We start from the raw sequence: 17260 nt of genomic DNA on the forward strand, positions 1-17260 counted from the left end.
AAAGAGAGCCTGGGCCAGAGGAGTGTAGAATATTCACAGTACTCTGATATTCAAAGTCCTGCGGCCTTTTCAACATTTAATCTTGTTTCCAGGTTAAAGGGTACAGATTCTGCTTTGGTCAACTGGCTGTGCTGGATGGAGTTGTGCCAGGAAGAGACAAGCATAAAATGTGTAGATATTAAAAGTAAGAACTATGCTTCTGAGTGTAAAACATCTAAACCCGCATCCAATTTGAAACAGAATTTTAAAAGCAAAGGCAGATCTGTCTTTATATATTATGAACTAGCAGATGCTGGCAGAAATTTACTTGCACCTGGTGATCTCCTGCTTCTTTATCCAGATGCCCTCCTACAAGATAACCCACCTCACTGCAAGTGAGTTTGGTGCTGCTGCTTCAGGGTTTTATTCCATCACCCACTAATGTTTTTAATCACAATGTAACACTTCAAAGTCCTATTATCATTTACAAAGTGCTGAGTTAGTCTCAAATGTAGGTAGGAATTAATGTCTCTATCTCCTTCAAAACAAACTCGTGTGGAAAAACTATTTAAGGGATGGAAAGCTGTTTGTAACAAGGTCAGGAGTTCCATCAACGCCTACACGAATCGGCCACTCACTCAAAGAGCCGGACTCGACGATCTTTTAAGTCCTTTCCAGCTCAGACTAGGAAAGCAGAGAAATTACTCTTGCCCAGAACTCCTGAAGTGCTTACTGCACTGATCCTGGCTGCAATTTCCGTCCCAAAGCATGTTAAGAGCTTTGATGCGTCTGCGGCGCGTCTGCCCTGCCCTCACCTCAGCTGACCCCGTCCCCACAGAGCGGCCCGAACGTGTGTGCCGGCTACGGGAGGGGGCTGGGGGTGCCTATCTCGGACAGGGATGGGGCCCGTTGGGTGTGTGTGAGCACTGCCAGCCTCGGTGGGGCGGAGGGGCACGCACGGGGACCCCGAGCCGTGCCCGGGCCCGCACAGGGACCCCCCGAGCCGTGCCCGGGCCCGCGCTGCCCTCAGGGCGCTCCCGCCGCAAGATGGCGGCGCCGCGACCCCGCCCCGCCCGCCTCGCCCAAGATGGCGGCGCGGCCCCGCCCCCCCGAGCGCGCGGGCACCGCACGCGGCCGGGCCGGGACGGGCGCGCGCCGCTTCGCGCGGTCGCAGGCGTGACGTGGAGCGGGGCGGAGGCGCATGCGCGGGGCGGGCGGCGATGGCGGCGGCGCGGGCCCGCGCAGGTACGGCGGGCGCGGCGCGAGCGGCCGGGGGCGCGCGGGGCCGGGGCTGCCCCGGAGCGGGGCCGGGCGGGCACCGGGGGGAAAGAGGGCGAGGAGGAGGGGGAAGGGGCGGCAAGGGGCGGGAAGGCCCCGCTTCCCGCCCGCCCGGCCCGGCGCCGCCGCCTCCGCCTCCGCCTGCCTTCGCCTTTCTGCCGTGCGGCGCTTTCCGGCCGGCGGCGGGGCCCGCACACGCGGCCGGCAGCGGAGCCTGCCCGGGGTAAAGCGGCTCTGGCGGGCCCGGGGGGAGGCGGCGGGGCCGCTGCGGGCCCGGCTCGGCTCCGCTCGGCTCGGCCCGCGTGGTGCCCGGGCCCGGCCCCGCCGTGCGGAACGCGAGCGGCGCCAGCGCTGCCCGGGCACGGCCGGGAACAAACAGCGAGTGTGGACTCGGGGCCGCACGGGCACCCTCCTCTCTCGGTGCCCGCCAATGGGAATTTCCCCGTTTGCACACGCGTTCGTCCCGGTTTTAGAAGTGGGAGATGGCGATCGGGCCTTGGGAAAATAACATAACTTGCCTTACAACTTTCTGCGTTCCCCATCCGCGACGCATGTTCCCCACCAGGCTTTAGGGATGTAAAACTAATATTTCGAGACTTTTTTTTGTTTTTTTTCTTTTCTGGTATTGAGGTTTGATTTTGATTTTTTTGTTTTGTTTTGGTTTGGTTTTTTTTGTTGTCTGGGTTTTTTTGTGGTTTTGAATTTTTTTTTTTATTACAATAACCTGCCAGTATTTGTTTCAAAGATTGCAGCTGCGTTTTATTTTATTTTATTTTATTTTATTTTATTTTATTTTATTTTATTTCCCTAGATTGCAATTCCAGAAGATAGACACCCGGGCGGTTCTACCTTCTGCCATGGCTCAGTTTGGAGGACAGAAAAATCCCCCTTGGGCTACTCAGTTTACAGCCACGGCGGTGTCTCAGCCAGGTCAGTTTACACTCGGTGTTTGAGCCCTGACCCCTCGGGGATTTGGCGATTCCATACTTGGCTGTGCACTTCAGAGTGGCACAGTGCTGACTGACTTATCCAAAGTCTGTTTAGGTGGTTTAAATCAGGAGATTTTTCCACAACAGAGCCTTTAAAAGTCGTTGCCTGATGCTGTCTGTTGGTTTTGTTTGTTATTTGGGTTTCTTGAGGGGTGTGAGTAAAATGCCAGGTGAGTTTGTATTGATTATTTCAGTCAATAAACAACATATCCAGTTAGTCATAGCCCAAGATGTGTAAATCAAATTACCTCCTATTAAATTACATGGTTCTGGCCTAAACAATACCAGCTCCAGTAAGGTGTTACAGATTTCCTAAGTTTCATTTCCTGGGCAGCCTGAATCGACGTTTACGAATTATTTTATTCATTTGTTTTATTAATCGATTAGAAATAATCCACATAGTGAGAAGTTCTCTGGAATTTGTTACTTGGGTGGGAAGGGGGTTATTTATTTTTTAATGCTGAGATGGAACTCAAAGGTCCCTATAACCAGAGGTATTACCCTTATAATGGCAGAGAGTTTCCTTTGATTTAGCTGAGAAGTGTTTTTAATTGCCAGGCTCTGTTTAACAAACCTGTCTGGCTCCATTTGCGTGTTGGCTTACAGCACAGAAGGTTTGATGCATGATGAATTTTGGTGCTTCCATTTCCAGTTCTGGAGCTGCCTTGTGCTTTTCTTGAGTCCAGAAATCTGTTAGTGAAATGTTGGGAGTTGTGCTGCGCAGAGTGAGGAGAGCTCAGCAATGCTGTGGCACTCAGAGGGGTCTGGGTTTGGCACGGAGTTCATGTCACAGCTCCTTTGGCAATGCCAGCCTGGCAAAGCTTGGGAATTGTGACCGTGCTCACGGGGGTCTGAGGATGAGGGAGGAGACAGGATCTGACTCCGTGGTTCACAAGGCTGATTTATTATTTTATCATATATATTATAGTAAAACTATACTAAAAGAATAGAAGAAAGGATTTCCTCAGAAGGCTGGCTAAGAATAGAAAAAGAATGGAATGATAACAAAGGTTTGTGTCTCAGACAGAGTCCGAGCCAGCTGACTGTGATTGGCCATTAATTAGAAACAGCCACATGAGCCCAATCCCAGATGCACCTGTTGCATTCCACAGCAGCAGATAACCATTGTTTGCATTTTGTTCCTGAGGCGCCTCAGCTTCTCAGAAGGAAGAATCCTAAGGAAAGGATTTTCCATAAAATGTGTCTGTGACAGGGAGAGTGTGACATTTTTGGAGGTGTGTGACATCTCTGGGGTGGGAATCCTCCTCTCCTGACTCAGTTCCTTTCCCAGGGCGAATCCTGTGTCTGCAGTGATTCCCATGGCACTGCTGCACTCACACTGTGCATCCCAGGGAGTGACTGCATCCTCTTCCTTCCCCTGGCGTTCTTCTGCCCAGCTGCTGTTTCAGTGCATACTTGTTCCCCTGCTTTTTAAATTTTTAATACAGACCAAGAGCACAGGAAGCATCTTTTGGGAGGTGAGCAGTGCTCTCTGACCCTGCTGGGAGCTGAAGAACGGTGTTTGTGCTTGAGCTTGCCCCTTTCAGTGTGAAGTTGTGACCTTCAGGGAGGCTGTATTCCCAAGGACGAGGTGCTGAGAGCTCAGGTGTGCTGACCAGCCTCACCTGCTGCTCAGCACCCCAGAAATGGTGCAGATTGGATTGTCCTTGTGAACCTCAGTAATAGTGAACTCAATTTAAAATCACCCTTTCAGAGGGCTGGCCAAAGCTGTTGCATGTGTTTATGCATGCCAGCTGTTTTTATCCAAGTGTCAGGTTCCTTCTCCAGAGCTTTGAGGTGCTTGGCTATGAGGGAAGGAGATCTGGATTTTTGTAACACAAACAACATGATATATGGTTATTTTCAAGCTGTCTGAAGCAGAGAGTGATGGTGCTAGAAACCCAATTTGATTATTACAAAAAGGGTAGGGTCAGTGTTGGGGGTTTGTGTTTTTCATTGTTTTGGTTTAGGGATTTTTTAAAATTTCTGATGTGGAGGCTGTCTTGGCCATCCCTGGTGAAGAAGTAACTAAATGAGTTAAAGCTCTTTGTTATTAAGGGCTGGCACACTGGTTGTGGACTGCGGGCTGTGTAATGAAGGGTCTGTGATCCCTCTGGGAGGGTTTATTAATTACTCTCTGAGGAATTAAAAGAGGGATGTGCAATTCCAGGTGCCAGCAGAGATGGATGTGTGAAGGGAAACTCCTACATGGAACACAGTGAATTTTTGCCTGCTCCTCATCTCATGCTTTTGTGCATCACAAGGCTAAAACCAGAATAAAGCCCCCACCGTGGTAGCTGAGCATTGTTAAAGAATAGATTAAATCATGCCTACTACAGAAAATGACTTTAACTTGCATAATGATGCAAAGGAGAATTCCCTCCTCCTCTCTGGCTTTTCATTTTTTGTGTCCCAGTGCTTGCCCTGTGCACGGCCATGATGGAAAGCTGTGTGGTTTTATGGAGCTGTGGTGCTGGGGAGGTCCTGGCCCTGCTGTGTTCTGCCTGGTTGGTGCTGTCTGTGCAGTGTGAGGATTTCATGGTGCAGCTGATGGTGCTGTTCCTGCTGCAGCCCCTGCGGGGACAGGCTGAGCTGTGCTGAGTGTCAGCCCCCGAGGAGCAGGAGCTGTGCTCAGGGTGCTGCTGCCTGTAAACACATTTGTCCCATGACAAATGAGCCTGCTTTGTGTGTGCCCGTTAGAGGAGTGGGTTTGGAGGAGCTTGTGTGGTGTTTGTGTTGCGAGTGTGTGAGGCTTAAAGAAACTTGGAAGGCCAAGGACCCAGTGTCACCATTTGTGACAGCTGTGAGCAGTGTCCCAAGCCCTGCATGGGGCACTCCTGGCTGTGATTCTGATAAATCCACATCACTGACCAAGGGGACATCTGTAGCTCTGTATTTTGCATATGCTTCCCAAACTTCTAGGGATCTTTAGGGTTTAGGGGTAGGAAGAGGGATAGTAAATGCTGTCTTTGTGTTGGTTGCAGTGTCTATAACCCAACCCAGAGCTGCAGCCTGGGAGCCCAGCTTCTGTCTGAGCCTGCCAGCTGGAGGTGCCACTCAGTGTTTGGTGCCAGGGGGGGTTGTTTGCCCTGCATCTGAAGGAAGGCATTTCCATCACTACTTACTGACATGATTACAAACCCTGAGGAGCTGTTGTTTGCCACTGCAGATGCTTGTGGCAGTCAGATGTGGATTGCAGACTCAGTCTGATTCATTCTCTCTCTTGTTTTTCTGTGTGATTTTTCCTTTTTGTTCTTTTTTTTTTATTTATTTTTAACTAGTAATGCAAGCTCAGTTGCTTAATTAATTGGAGCCTGTTTGACCAAGATGAGTACACAGATGAAAGGCAGTCAGATGAAAGTCCTGGAATACTTTGGGGCAAATCAGTGGGAACAAGATCCAGCTTTGAAAAACTTGTTACTACAGGTGTTATCTTCTGAGAGGATTTTGGCTGCCTTTTGTCTCTGCCCTTTCTCAGTAGGTTGATCTGCAGTGTTGTAGACTATAGACACCCAGTTAATATGAAATGCTCAGTAGAGATGGCAAAATTTCTTGGTTTTTCTTAGTTGACAAAATGGGATAAGGGTCTTAGGATGGGCTGGGAATTGCTTGAGATAGTTCTGGGTTGTGCTGAAGTGGAAATTGCCATAGTGAAACTGAATAGTCCCAGGATCTGGTTTTGGCAGTAGGCGTTTTTGTTGGTACACAAAGTAGGAGAAAACTTGTGAAATTTGCTTTTGGTAATGCTTCCCACCTCCGTCCCCCTGTGCTGGAACAACATTGGGATGGAACTTTGGACTGAGTGACAGTAGCTGGCATAGTCTCACACGTTCAAAGGTGACAGCAGGCAGCAGATTGCTGCACTAATGGGAATTTCTGCTCGGCGTGTGGAAGGAAGAGGGGAAAGATGCATGCACTGACTGAGCCAGCAAAGTGTTCCAGCCAAGAAAAGTCCCAGGATACAGCAGCAAAGCTTGTAAATTGTATTTAAAGGTGTGTTTAAGGTGTGTTGTGTGAGACAGTGGTGAGGGTCCAGTTGAGGGTCTCCTTCTGGATGGTCCAAGCTGCACATTCAGATTGCAGCTGGTGATCCAGCAGGAGGATGAAGACAGTGGAGGGTTTGTCAGGAGAGAAGCCTCAAATTTTGTTTGCTGGCTTCTAAAGACATGCAAACTTTGGAATTTTCCAGGGGGGAAAGTTAATTATATGCTGTACACTGCAGAATGCTTGATTTCATTTTTAAAATCCTGTTACTTCCTGGAATGCTTGTGTGGCAATATTTGGTAGAGATCATAGTGATAGGAATTATTTTCAGTGCTGTTTATGTATTTCATTCCAAAATTATGAGATGATCAGTGCCATCAGCAGGGTCTGCTCTGCTGGAAAGGGCAGTGTGGTGAGGTGGGAAGGGTGACATTATTATTATTCAGGACCTGTGGAGGGGGTACAGCATTGTTTATGGTGACAGTCCCCAGCTACAAGCAGGGTTTTACTGCATCCCTGGGTCAGGAGTGAAAGGTTCCTTTTGCATCAGTAAGAACAGAGCACAAACTCTGCAGGAACACTGTGAATCTGTTCCTCATTCCCCTGTGTGTCTCTGAGGGCTTTGGAAGAGAGAAGAGCTGTGTTAATCCTGAGTGTTGCTCAGTTCTGAAGATGGCTGCCTGACCTGTTTTTGCTGGCAGTGTGTTTCCCTGCCCAGTTTCTCTCTGGTTTTATTTAAACATGTGCACTAGGCTGATAGTTTAATGAAGTGATATTTGATCATGCAGCTGCCCATAACTTTTTACAAAACTCCTGCCAGAGAGGGAGCAGGTTTCCAGATAGGTTTGCAGTTTTTTGCTGAGATTTGCATTTTGCAGGGCTCTTTGTCACCCAGGAGATCCCTCTGTAAACCTTGAGCATACCTTGTCCAGAAGCACAGCCTGTGCATAGCTGCTCCTCATGATTTGCTTATGTTCTGTGGTGAATTAAAAGCCAGTGTGACAATAAAATAAACTAATCTTTCCTTCTGGGCAGCACAAACCCTTCCTATTGAGAGCTGCAGAGAGCTTGAGTCCCCTTACACGTGCAGCCTGATTAAACTCTGTTGTTCCAAGGCTGCTCCTTCTCCACCAGCCCCCCCTTCACAGGGCACAAAGACAGCACTGAGTGAAGCAAAAACTTGGTGATTTCAGAGGACACGTTCCATGAGCCTCTGTCTCACAGATGCTGTTACAGTAAAGCTTTCTCTTGCCCTCACTAGAATGCAATGTATTGACAGAGCAGAGCAGCAATCTTCATTTGGCTCATCCAAATAAAGGGTTGTCCAAGGAAGTACACGGGGGAGGGGGTGGGTGCAGGTGGAGATGACAACTACAGGGCTGGAAAATCATGAGCATGGAAGCAGAGATGTGTAATGGTCTCTGCTCCTCTCCTGTGGGTCACTATTGGTAGATGAATTTAGAAGAGAAGCTTGGTAGATGAATTTAGAAGGAAAGCCTCTGACCGTGTTCACAGGGGTCTGAGGTTGAGGGAAGAGAAGAGGATCTGACTCCGTGTTTCAGAAGGCTGATTTATTATTTTATGATATATATTATATTAAAACGATACTAAAAAAATACAAGAAAGGGTTTCATCAGAAGGCTGGCTAAGAATAGAAGAGGAATGGAATGATAACAAAGGCTTGTGTCTCGGACAGAGAGCCCGAGCCAGCTCACTGTGTTTGGCCATTAATTAGAAACAACCACATGACACCAATCCCAGATGCACCTGTTGCATTCCACAGCAGCAGATAATCAATGTTTGCATTTTGTTCCTGAGGCGCCTCAGCTTCTCAGGAGGAAAAATCCTAAGGAAAGGATTTTTCAGAAAGTATCGTAGCTACATGGTTGGTAGATGAATTTAGAAGAGAAGCTTGGTAGATCAGTTTAGAAGAGAAGCTAGTGGGATGTGATGCTTTGTGTTGAATTTGGGAAGTTGATTCACTGTAGGAGCGTTGGGGGGTGGGACAATCGGGACGGACGAAAATGAGAGATTTTTTTAAGTTAGTTTGTGGAACTTGGGGTTTATTGCAAAGGGCCTGGGTGCATGGCCCTGCTGGGAGCTGCCAGACACGGCTGGAGCAGGATGAGAGAAGAGAGGGGCAGAGAGGATGAGAGGGCAAGAGAGTAAAAGGGGTAAGGGAGTGAGGTTCCCATTACAATACAATAAATCTTCTGTGTTGAATATTCTAATTCTCACTAACCAATATAGTACAACATACAAATCCTATAGCATTTCCATACAGCCTATCAGGATCACTACATTACCATACCGTGTTACATTTTAAACCCTAAAAACTCCTCTTTGGGCCCCTTCTGCCAAGCTGTAGGGTCTGCTCTGACCCTTGGGCCTGTCTGCAAGCAGAGGGTGTTGTTCCATCAGAAGGGGATTGCTTTCAGTTTGGCTACATTATTGTTTTCCAGTTGTTCAGTAACTGAGGTATCTCAAAGCTTGCTTTCATTTCAATCTTGCTTACAGTTTCCATATTCTCAAAATCTTTTGCCAGACAATCATATTTATAAGGCTTTCCTGTTCCATCTTCCCCACCATAATGGTCTCTGCTCCTCTGCTGTGGTTCACTAGATGAATTTAGAAGAAAAGCTTGCTAGATCAGTTTAGAAGGGAGGGCGTTGGGATGCGATGCCTCGTGTTGTGTTTGGGAAGTTGTTTCCCCGCCTCGGTGCTCCTGGCTGAGGTGAGCACCGCGCCGCGCGTCCTGCGTGAGGCGGGCAGGCCGCGGAGCTGCGGGCGCTCACCGGCCGCGTCCCCCCTTCCCTCCCTCCCTCCGTGTCTCCGCAGCTGCCCTGGGCGTGCAGCAGCCCTCGCTGCTGGGAGCCTCCCCGACCATCTACACGCAGCAGACGGCGCTGGCAGCCGCGGGGCTGACCACGCAGAGCCCCGCCAACTACCAGCTGAGCCAGAGCGCCGCGCTCCAGCAGCAGGCGGCAGCCGCGGCCGCGGCCCTGCAGCAGGTAAAGCACCCACCGCGGCCGGCGCTGCCCGAACTGCGGCCGGCTAAAGGACCCAGGAGGAAAGGAGAATGGCAAATGGTGAACATCGCAGTGTGAACCTGTCTCTTATCCATGGCGGGATGGGCGGGGATAGCTGGCAGAGGTGGAGTTGGTTAGGGGGACGTTGGCATGGGGAGGAGCTGAGTTGTAGCGCTTTGGGAGAATGGGGGTGCTGCATCTAAGCTGAGAATCTCAGTATCTCCCATCTCTCTCTCTCTCTCTCTCTCTCTATGTATATATATATATATTCTTTATGGGATTTTGCATGATTTTGTAATGTGCCTTAAGTGTCAGGCTTAACAAAAATTGCTGACTTTAGCTAGAAAGAGAATTAGTGGGAAGTTGGGCTGTAGAGGAGCTGATTTTTAGCCCTTTGGGAGAATGGGCTTTGCTGCATCTAAACTGAGAATCTCAAGTATCTCCCACCTCTCTCTCTCCCTCTATATATATATATATCTATCTCCTTTATGGGGTTTTGCATGATTTTGTAATGTGACTTAAATACCATCTTAAGCATCAGGCTTAACAAAAATTGCTGACTTTAGCTAGAAAGAGAACATCAGGGCCCACTCTACAGGCTCAGAATAATTGTTACAAAAATTATATACATTGATATTATGAAAATTATATACATTGATATTATTAGTTATTTTTAAATTAAAATTGTTAAAGGTTGATTGTTTTTATCTAGAACTTGCTAAGCAGGTAACTTATATTTGATGTTACTGTGGTAATAATTCTCCTGTTTATGGAATATTTTGCTTTTATCTGTTTCAGCAATATTCACAACCTCAGCAGACTCTCTATAGTGTACAGCAACAGGTTTGTCTGATTCTTACTGTGTACATCACAAATAACTTTAAAATAATGTTGATTGTGTGTCTTGTAGGATTTGTCTCCGAAATCATCCTCATGTGGGAAGTTGTTAAAGAAACTTAAGTAACATAAAGAAACTTTGTGTGGCAAAAGAGAGCTTGAAGTTCATAAACTTGGAAAGATGTGTGCAGAATGGAAACCTGCCTACCTTCCTGCAAAAACAAATTTTAGAAATAATTTCTGTTCCACGTGTAAATGATTTTCTGCTGAACTTTGCTCCAAACAGGGCCGTGTATTTTAACTGCTGGAAAGACGCTGTCCAAAAACGTTCCCTTTTGGATTTTATTATGATCTTCTAACTTAACAGGATTTTTAAAAAAGAATAAAAGTACAAGGGAATTACATACCTAAGCTGTTCCAGCTGCCAAAATTTTTTTGGTATTGCTATTAACTTTCAGTTCAAAAAAATTCAGTATTTCTCTTTTCTGTATAAACCTGGGTTATACAATCTCAAAATTAACCCCAGAGGCACAGTTTTACAGATGTGCAAACTGCTGAAATGACCAAGCCCTAAAGGACTATTAACTGACTCAGATTAAGCAAAAAATCTTACTTGTAAAGAAGAGGTAGAATTGTACAATTTCCTTAAGCATATAAAATTAATTTATAACTTTATTTATTTTAAGTTGCAGCAACCTCAGCAGACCCTTTTAACTCAGGTTAGTTTGGCTTTATTGTTTGGTCTTCATCCCCAAACACAGATAATGCAAGAGTGCAAATTTGTGACATCTTGGTATTTTAATCTGTAAAATGAACTAATATGAATGAACATTTTATTGGTACAGGTTTATTTCATCCAGATGTTAAAATATGCATAGCCTTGGTTTCAAAAATTATTAGCAACCACTCTTCCTTAATCTTGAAGGGAACATATGTGTTGATGATTTTTTTTTTGTTTTTTTTGTTTGAACTTCAAGTGTCCATTTATTTTGCAGTAAATAACAAATGGGGAAAATCTTTCTCTTCTCTCTGAAGGAATTTATTTTCCTCTATTAACAGTATGTGTATAAAGAGGTTTAAAAAGAACCCTGCTGAGCTTGATGGGTTTAAAACATGCAGCCATTTAACACATTGCAAATTCCTCTAGTTCCATTTTCACTTGAACTTTTAAACAGGCTTTAAAAGGTAAAAATGTTTGACTTGATTTCATTACCTTACTGTGTTCTGCTTTTGTAAGGGGAGTACATGACCTGTTGAGCTAGGGAAGGGTTTGTGTTGTCCTCAGCCTTTACTGACTTCTGATTCCAGGTGGGATATGAATGCAGAATGGCCTCTTAAGCATTTATTCCTAGCAAAGCTGGGAATTTATCTCCACTTCAGGCCCACTGTGTGTGTTGCCTGTAGACAGTAATGCATCTTCATGCTTTTTGTCTGGACAAGGTACATTTTGTAGACAGTAATGCATCTTCATGCTTTTTATCTGGACATGGTACATTTTTGGGGGAAGCTGACTCTTACAAAAAAGAATGATAAACAAAACCAGTCTTCATTAAAGTAAGAAGCATGTAATCTTCAAAAAAACCAACAACCTGACAAAAACCACAAGAAACTTCCATCATCTGAAATATCTGTTCTAGGTGCTCTAGTCACATTAACTGCTGTATGTGTGGCTGGAGGAGCTGCTCCCTGGCAGTGTGAGAGCACTGAGTGTTCCTTTGTTTTACCTGAAATGTCAGTTCTAGGTGCTCTAGCCATGTTAAACAGCAGTTTCTGTGGCTGGAGGAGCTGCTCCCTGGCAGCCGTGCCAGCCCTGAGCGTTGCTGTTTTACCTGAAATTTGTATTTTAGGTGCTCTAGTCATGTTAAATTGTTATTTGTGTGGCTGGAGGAGCTGCTCCCCGTCAGTGGCAGCCGTGCCAGCCCTGAGCTTTGCTCTGTTCTGCCTGCAATGTCAGTTCTAGGTGCTCCAATGAAGTTAAACTGTTATTTGTGTGGCTGGAGGAGCTGCTCCCCGTCAGTGGCAGCTGTGCCAGCCCTGAGCTTTGCTCTGTTCTGCCTGCAATGTCAGTTCTAGGTGCTCCAATGAAGTTAAACTGTTATTTGTGTGGCTGGAGGAGCTGCTCCCCGTCAGTGGCAGCCGTGCCAGCCCTGAGCTTTGCTCTGTTCTGCCTGCAGCCGGCGGTGGCACTGCCCACCAGCCTGAGCCTGTCCACGCCGCAGCCGGCGGCGCAGATCACCGTGTCCTACCCCGCCCCGCGCTCCAGCCAGCAGCAAACCCAGCCCCAGAAGCAGCGGGTATTCACGGGAGTGGTCACCAAGCTGCATGACACCTTCGGCTTTGTGGATGAAGATGTCTTTTTTCAGCTTAGGTAAGCTGTGAGCGCTCACCTGCAGATGTGATCGCTTTGTGATGCTCTCAGTAGTCAAAAGTGGAGATGGTTGCGCCCTAATTCTGTGTGCAGCAGTGTGTTGTTTTCATTCGGCAGTGAAAGTCAGAGAGGTTAATAGATGTCTGAGGTACTTTGTGGTGCTGTTCACAGGGGTCCCAGAATGAGGGAAGAGATGAGCATCTGACTCCATGTTTCAGAAGGCTTGATTTATTATTTTATGATATGAAAGCTATACTAAAAGAATAGAAGAAAGCATTTTATCAGAAGACTAGCATGCAAGAAGTGGAATGATAACAAAAGCTTGTGACTGACTGAGAGTCTGAGCCAGCTGACTGTGATTGGCCATTAATTAGAAACAACCACATGAGACCAATCACAGATGCACCTGTTGCATTCCACAGCAGCAGATAACCATTGTTTACATTTTGTTCCTGAGGTCTCTCAGCTTGTCAGGAGAAAAAATCCTGAGGAAAGGATTTTTCATAAAATGTGTCTGTGACAGTACTTCATGTGAACTTTTGAATTTTTTTAATACAAAGCCCAAAGCTGGGAGATCCAGAGGTTGCTAGCTTCATGTAATAGAAAATTGCAGAATTTGTGGGTGATTAAAAGCACAAAACCTACTGTCTGCATGTCTTAACTTGGTGCTGTTTGGGGAACTTTCCCCTTAGGGCCAAAGACAGGGAATTACTAAGTTCCTGTACATACCTGAACTGAAGCAACTAATGCTGAATTTGGGGGTAGATGCTCTTCCCATAAGCTTTTTTAAAATTAATTTTGCCTACTGTCTCCCATCTTCAAATGAAACATGCAAAAAGCCAAGCTAAAGAAGCCTCTCACACGCATTTTCTGTAACATTTGCAGCGCCGTCAAAGGCAAGACCCCTCAGGTGGGTGACAGGGTTCTGGTGGAAGCCACGTACAACCCCAACATGCCGTTCAAATGGAACGCCCAGAGGATCCAGACCCTGCCCAACCAGGTGGGTGTGGTGCGGGTGCCGGGCAGGGGCGCAGCTGCAGCTCCCCGCTGACCCTCGCTGTGTCCCCAGAACCAGAGCCAGGCGCAGCCGCTGCTGAAGACGCCGCCGGCCGTGCTGCAGCCCCTGGCCCAGCAGACCTTCGGAGTGCAGGCGCAGCCACAGCCACAGTCCCTGCTGCAGGCACAGATCTCTGCAGCCTCCATCACGCCCCTGCTCCAGACACAGCCTCAGCCCCTGCTGCAGCAGCCACAGCAGAAAGGTGCTCCTTCAGTGAACTTCTGGGGGGTCACTGTGGTGGGAGTGACGGGGGGTGGGACAGATGGAGAGCAGAGATCTCTGCAGCCAGGTCAGGAACTTGGGGTTTATTGCAGAGGGCCTGGGTGCAGGGCCCTGCTGGGATTTGGGGTTTATTGCAAAGGGCCTGGGTGCAGAGCCCTGCTGGGATTTGGGGTTTATTGCACAGGGCCTGGGTGCAGGGCCCTGCTGGGATTTGGGGTTTATTGCAAAGGGCCTGGGTGCAGAGCCCTGCTGGGATTTGGGGTTTATTGCACAGGGCCTGGGTGCAGGGCCCTGCTGGGATTTGGGGTTTATTGCACAGGGCCTGGGTGCAGGGCCCTGCTGGGAGCTGCCAGACACAGCTCAGAGCAGGCCCCAAAGAGGGAGAGAGAGGTAAAGAGAGTGGGAAAGAGAGAGAAGGCAAGAGCATGGTAAAGAGGATGAGAGAGTGAAAGAGAGGATCAGAGAGCAAGGTTCCCCTTACAATACCATAAGTCCTCTGTGTTGAATATTCTGATTCTCACTAACCAATCTAGTACAAGATACAAATCCTACAGCATTTACATACAGCCTATAAGAATCATTGCATTACCATACTGTGCTACATTTTAAACCCTAAAAACTCCTCTTTGGGCCCCTTCTGCCAAGCTGGCAGGGTCTGCTCTGACCCTTGGACTGTCTGCAAGCAGAGGGTGTTGTTCCATCAAAAGGGAATTATCTTCAGCCAGCCACACCATTGTTTTCCAGTTGATCGGTAACTGAGGTATCTCAAAGCTTGCTTTCATTTCAATCTCGCTCATAGCTTCCATATTCTCAAAATCTTTTGGCAGGCAATCATATTTATAAGGCTTTCCTGTTTCATCTTCCCCAACAACTCTGGTGCTATGTGGGTGATGGTTATTTTCCTGTTAATCAAAAGGTGGAAGCAATAGCTAAAATAATATGGAGGGGGCTCTGCTGAGTGTTCAGACTGGATATGTCTTCCTGCACCTTTGTGCAAGGCACATTGCCTGCAGTAGCTCAGAAATCACCTGGTTACTGAAGTCCCCATGGACTCCTGTTCATGTTAAGACTTTGTAAGCCAAAAGCAAATTCAGTGTAGTTTTTGTTCTTTCTCAGACAAGTTGGGGAGTTGAAAGTATTAGTAGCAGTGCAGTCCTTCAGCATCTTCTGCAGTTTTCCACAAAATCAGGTTTCACAGTTGTGTTCTTAAAGCTGTTGTTTCTTTGCTTATTAATTTCAGTTAGCCAGGTGGGCATCTGAGAGAAGAAACACTGCCAAACATGGCAAATCTAAAACAAAGGCTGTGAAGTCTCTCAAACTTTGAGTGGCTAAGGAATCAGTGACAGAAATGATAATGTTAGGACTGGTCTTAACACAGTAAAAGCAAGGGCAGAAGAACCAAAGCAGAATTGTTTTGCATAAATGCTTACTGCAATTTAATTAGTCCTAATTGTTCATTGGTGTTTAATAACATTTGCTCCACTTAAATCACTTGCTGAAATGTCTCAAGGCAAAGAAATTACCTGCTGAGGGATTGGTGTAGCAGTGTAATATATTGATTTAGGAATATTTTTTCAGGATGCCAGTTGTTTTTATGTATGAATAGCCTTAAAATGAGGATTTCAGTTTTCCTTCGGTAAAATGAGTAGGTAGTAGTATATCTGTAATTTAAGTTTTTGGAAAGGCTTAGCTGTTTATTAAGATGAATTCCATGTGCTTAGATTGTATTAGCTTCCACCTCAGGAGGATGCTTTTAACCAATTTCACTTTGATAGAGTGTCAGCTTGCCTCAGTGAAGGAAAGTTTAGTTCTCTTGAGTTTCTTTGGGGGGCTGTTAAAGGATAAATTTAACATCAGAAAGTGAAGCAGCTGCAAGCAGCAGTGTTTGCCACGTGTAGGTGCTTGCCCCTGTTCTGTATCGGTGCTGTCCATTCTGTTGCAGGCGGTTTGCTGCAGCCCCCAGTCCGTCTGGTTTCACAGCCACAGCCAGCTCGAAGACTCGACCCACCATCCAGATTTTCTGGCAGGAATGACCGAGGTGGAGACCCCATGCCAAACCGAAAGGATGACAGGAGGTAGGTAGGCCAGACTGTGGTGCAGAAAGAGCTTTCCTCACCCAGAGCTGAGCTGCCTGCTCCAGAGTGGGTCAGCAAGAGCCACAAGTGGTGTTACCCTTAGGAATTAGGGAAGAGTTCTTATCTGCTTGAAAGAAAGGAGTTGTGTTATCAGTTTCTCTTGTAAAGAGACTACTGAAACTTCTTCCCTTTTTTGAGCTGTGTCTGACAGTTGTGCTAGACGTCGCTTTGTGTTCCCAGCCCGCATAAACTCTTGCGTTCTGTGTGTTGTTGAAGCCGAGAGCGGGAGCGGGAGCGGCGCCGGTCCCGGGAGAGGTCCCCGCAGAGGAAGCGCTCGCGGGAGCGATCGCCGCGGCGGGACCGGGAGCGCTCCCCGCGCCGCCCGCGCCGCGTGCTGCCCCGCTACACCGTGCAGTTCTCCAAGTTCTCCCTGGACTGGTACGTGTGCGTGCGTGCCCGCAGTCTGCGTCATCGTGGCGCCTGTGTGTCTATAAGTGAGGGTCCTGACTCTCAAGCTCTTCCCGTGACCTTTTTTAAGTGAATTTTCCCTTCTTTCTTCCGTCTTTCAATGTAACATGCAAAAAACCTAGCTGGTCAAGTATGTAATGGCTAAGAACCTTGTATGATGAACTTGTTGGAGGTTCTGTGTTGCTTTAGAGTGCTATTGCAAAATAGCTTTATAGCATTGTTTGGTGAATATTCCCTAACATGCAGACCCTGAATGGGAAGAGTGTTTAATTGTTACTTTTTTAAACTTCATCCATGACATTCAAACGTAATATTCTTGGGATGTTATATATCCAGCACCAAACATACAGTGGTTGTATTGCCAGTTAATGCACCTCTTGAGTTAATAGTTGATAATCCTGTATCTTTGCATCCTGCCTGTGTTCCAGCCGTAGCTGTGATATGATGGAGCTGAGGAGGCGTTACCAGAACCTGTACATCCCCAGCGACTTCTTTGATGCTCAGTTCACGTGGGTGGATGCTTTCCCTATGTCTAGACCCTTTCAGCTGGGAAACTACTGCAATTTCTATGTAATGCATAGAGAAGTAGATCCTATAGATAAGAACGCTGCTGTCCTCGATCCACCTGATGCTGATCATCTCTACAGTGCTAAGGTTTGTGTGCTTTTCCACTGACAGCACTATTCTTTAGAAGGTTTTTTATCAATAGGGTGCAAAAGGAGATGTAACTGAACTGAAGACATTCTGCGGCCATTTAAGCAAAGTACAGCATTTTAAACTTTTCAATAAAAAACTAGTATGTAGAGCTTGAATCACAACTGAAATTCTGTTTGTTTTTGTGTTACTAGAGCTGTGCTAAATCTTGTGCTTACAGAGGGCTCTTGCGTTGTCTGCACCCAGTTGCAGTGATGTGATTATAGGAAAGAAAGCCAGCTCCTGCAAGGTCTCTGAATGATTTCTTAGGCAATTCATTT

At 46.9% G+C, this 17260-nt stretch overlaps 1 protein-coding gene across 2 annotated transcripts in view; it reads left to right on the plus strand.

The window, feature by feature from the left end:
• The first annotated feature begins 1194 nt into the window (after positions 1-1194).
• Positions 1195-17260, plus strand: part of CCAR1 (cell division cycle and apoptosis regulator 1) — a 31181-nt gene continuing 15115 nt past the window's right edge. The window contains exons 1-11 of one of the 2 annotated variants that reach the window (XM_059476802.1): positions 1195-1224; positions 2069-2187; positions 9069-9319; positions 10058-10102; positions 10783-10815; positions 12271-12464; positions 13350-13464; positions 13534-13723; positions 15686-15818; positions 16095-16256; positions 16715-16940. In XM_059476802.1, coding sequence (XP_059332785.1) covers positions 2115-2187; positions 9069-9319; positions 10058-10102; positions 10783-10815; positions 12271-12464; positions 13350-13464; positions 13534-13723; positions 15686-15818; positions 16095-16256; positions 16715-16940 — 1422 coding nt within the window. In that variant the 5' untranslated portion in view covers positions 1195-1224; positions 2069-2114. The remainder of the gene's footprint in view (positions 1225-2068; positions 2188-9068; positions 9320-10057; positions 10103-10782; positions 10816-12270; positions 12465-13349; positions 13465-13533; positions 13724-15685; positions 15819-16094; positions 16257-16714; positions 16941-17260) is intronic. The other variant, XM_059476803.1, reaches the window with a different exon arrangement.

The sequence above is a fragment of the Ammospiza nelsoni genome, chromosome 8 (assembly GCF_027579445.1).
Source record: "Ammospiza nelsoni isolate bAmmNel1 chromosome 8, bAmmNel1.pri, whole genome shotgun sequence".
Lineage (NCBI taxonomy): Eukaryota > Metazoa > Chordata > Aves > Passeriformes > Passerellidae > Ammospiza > Ammospiza nelsoni.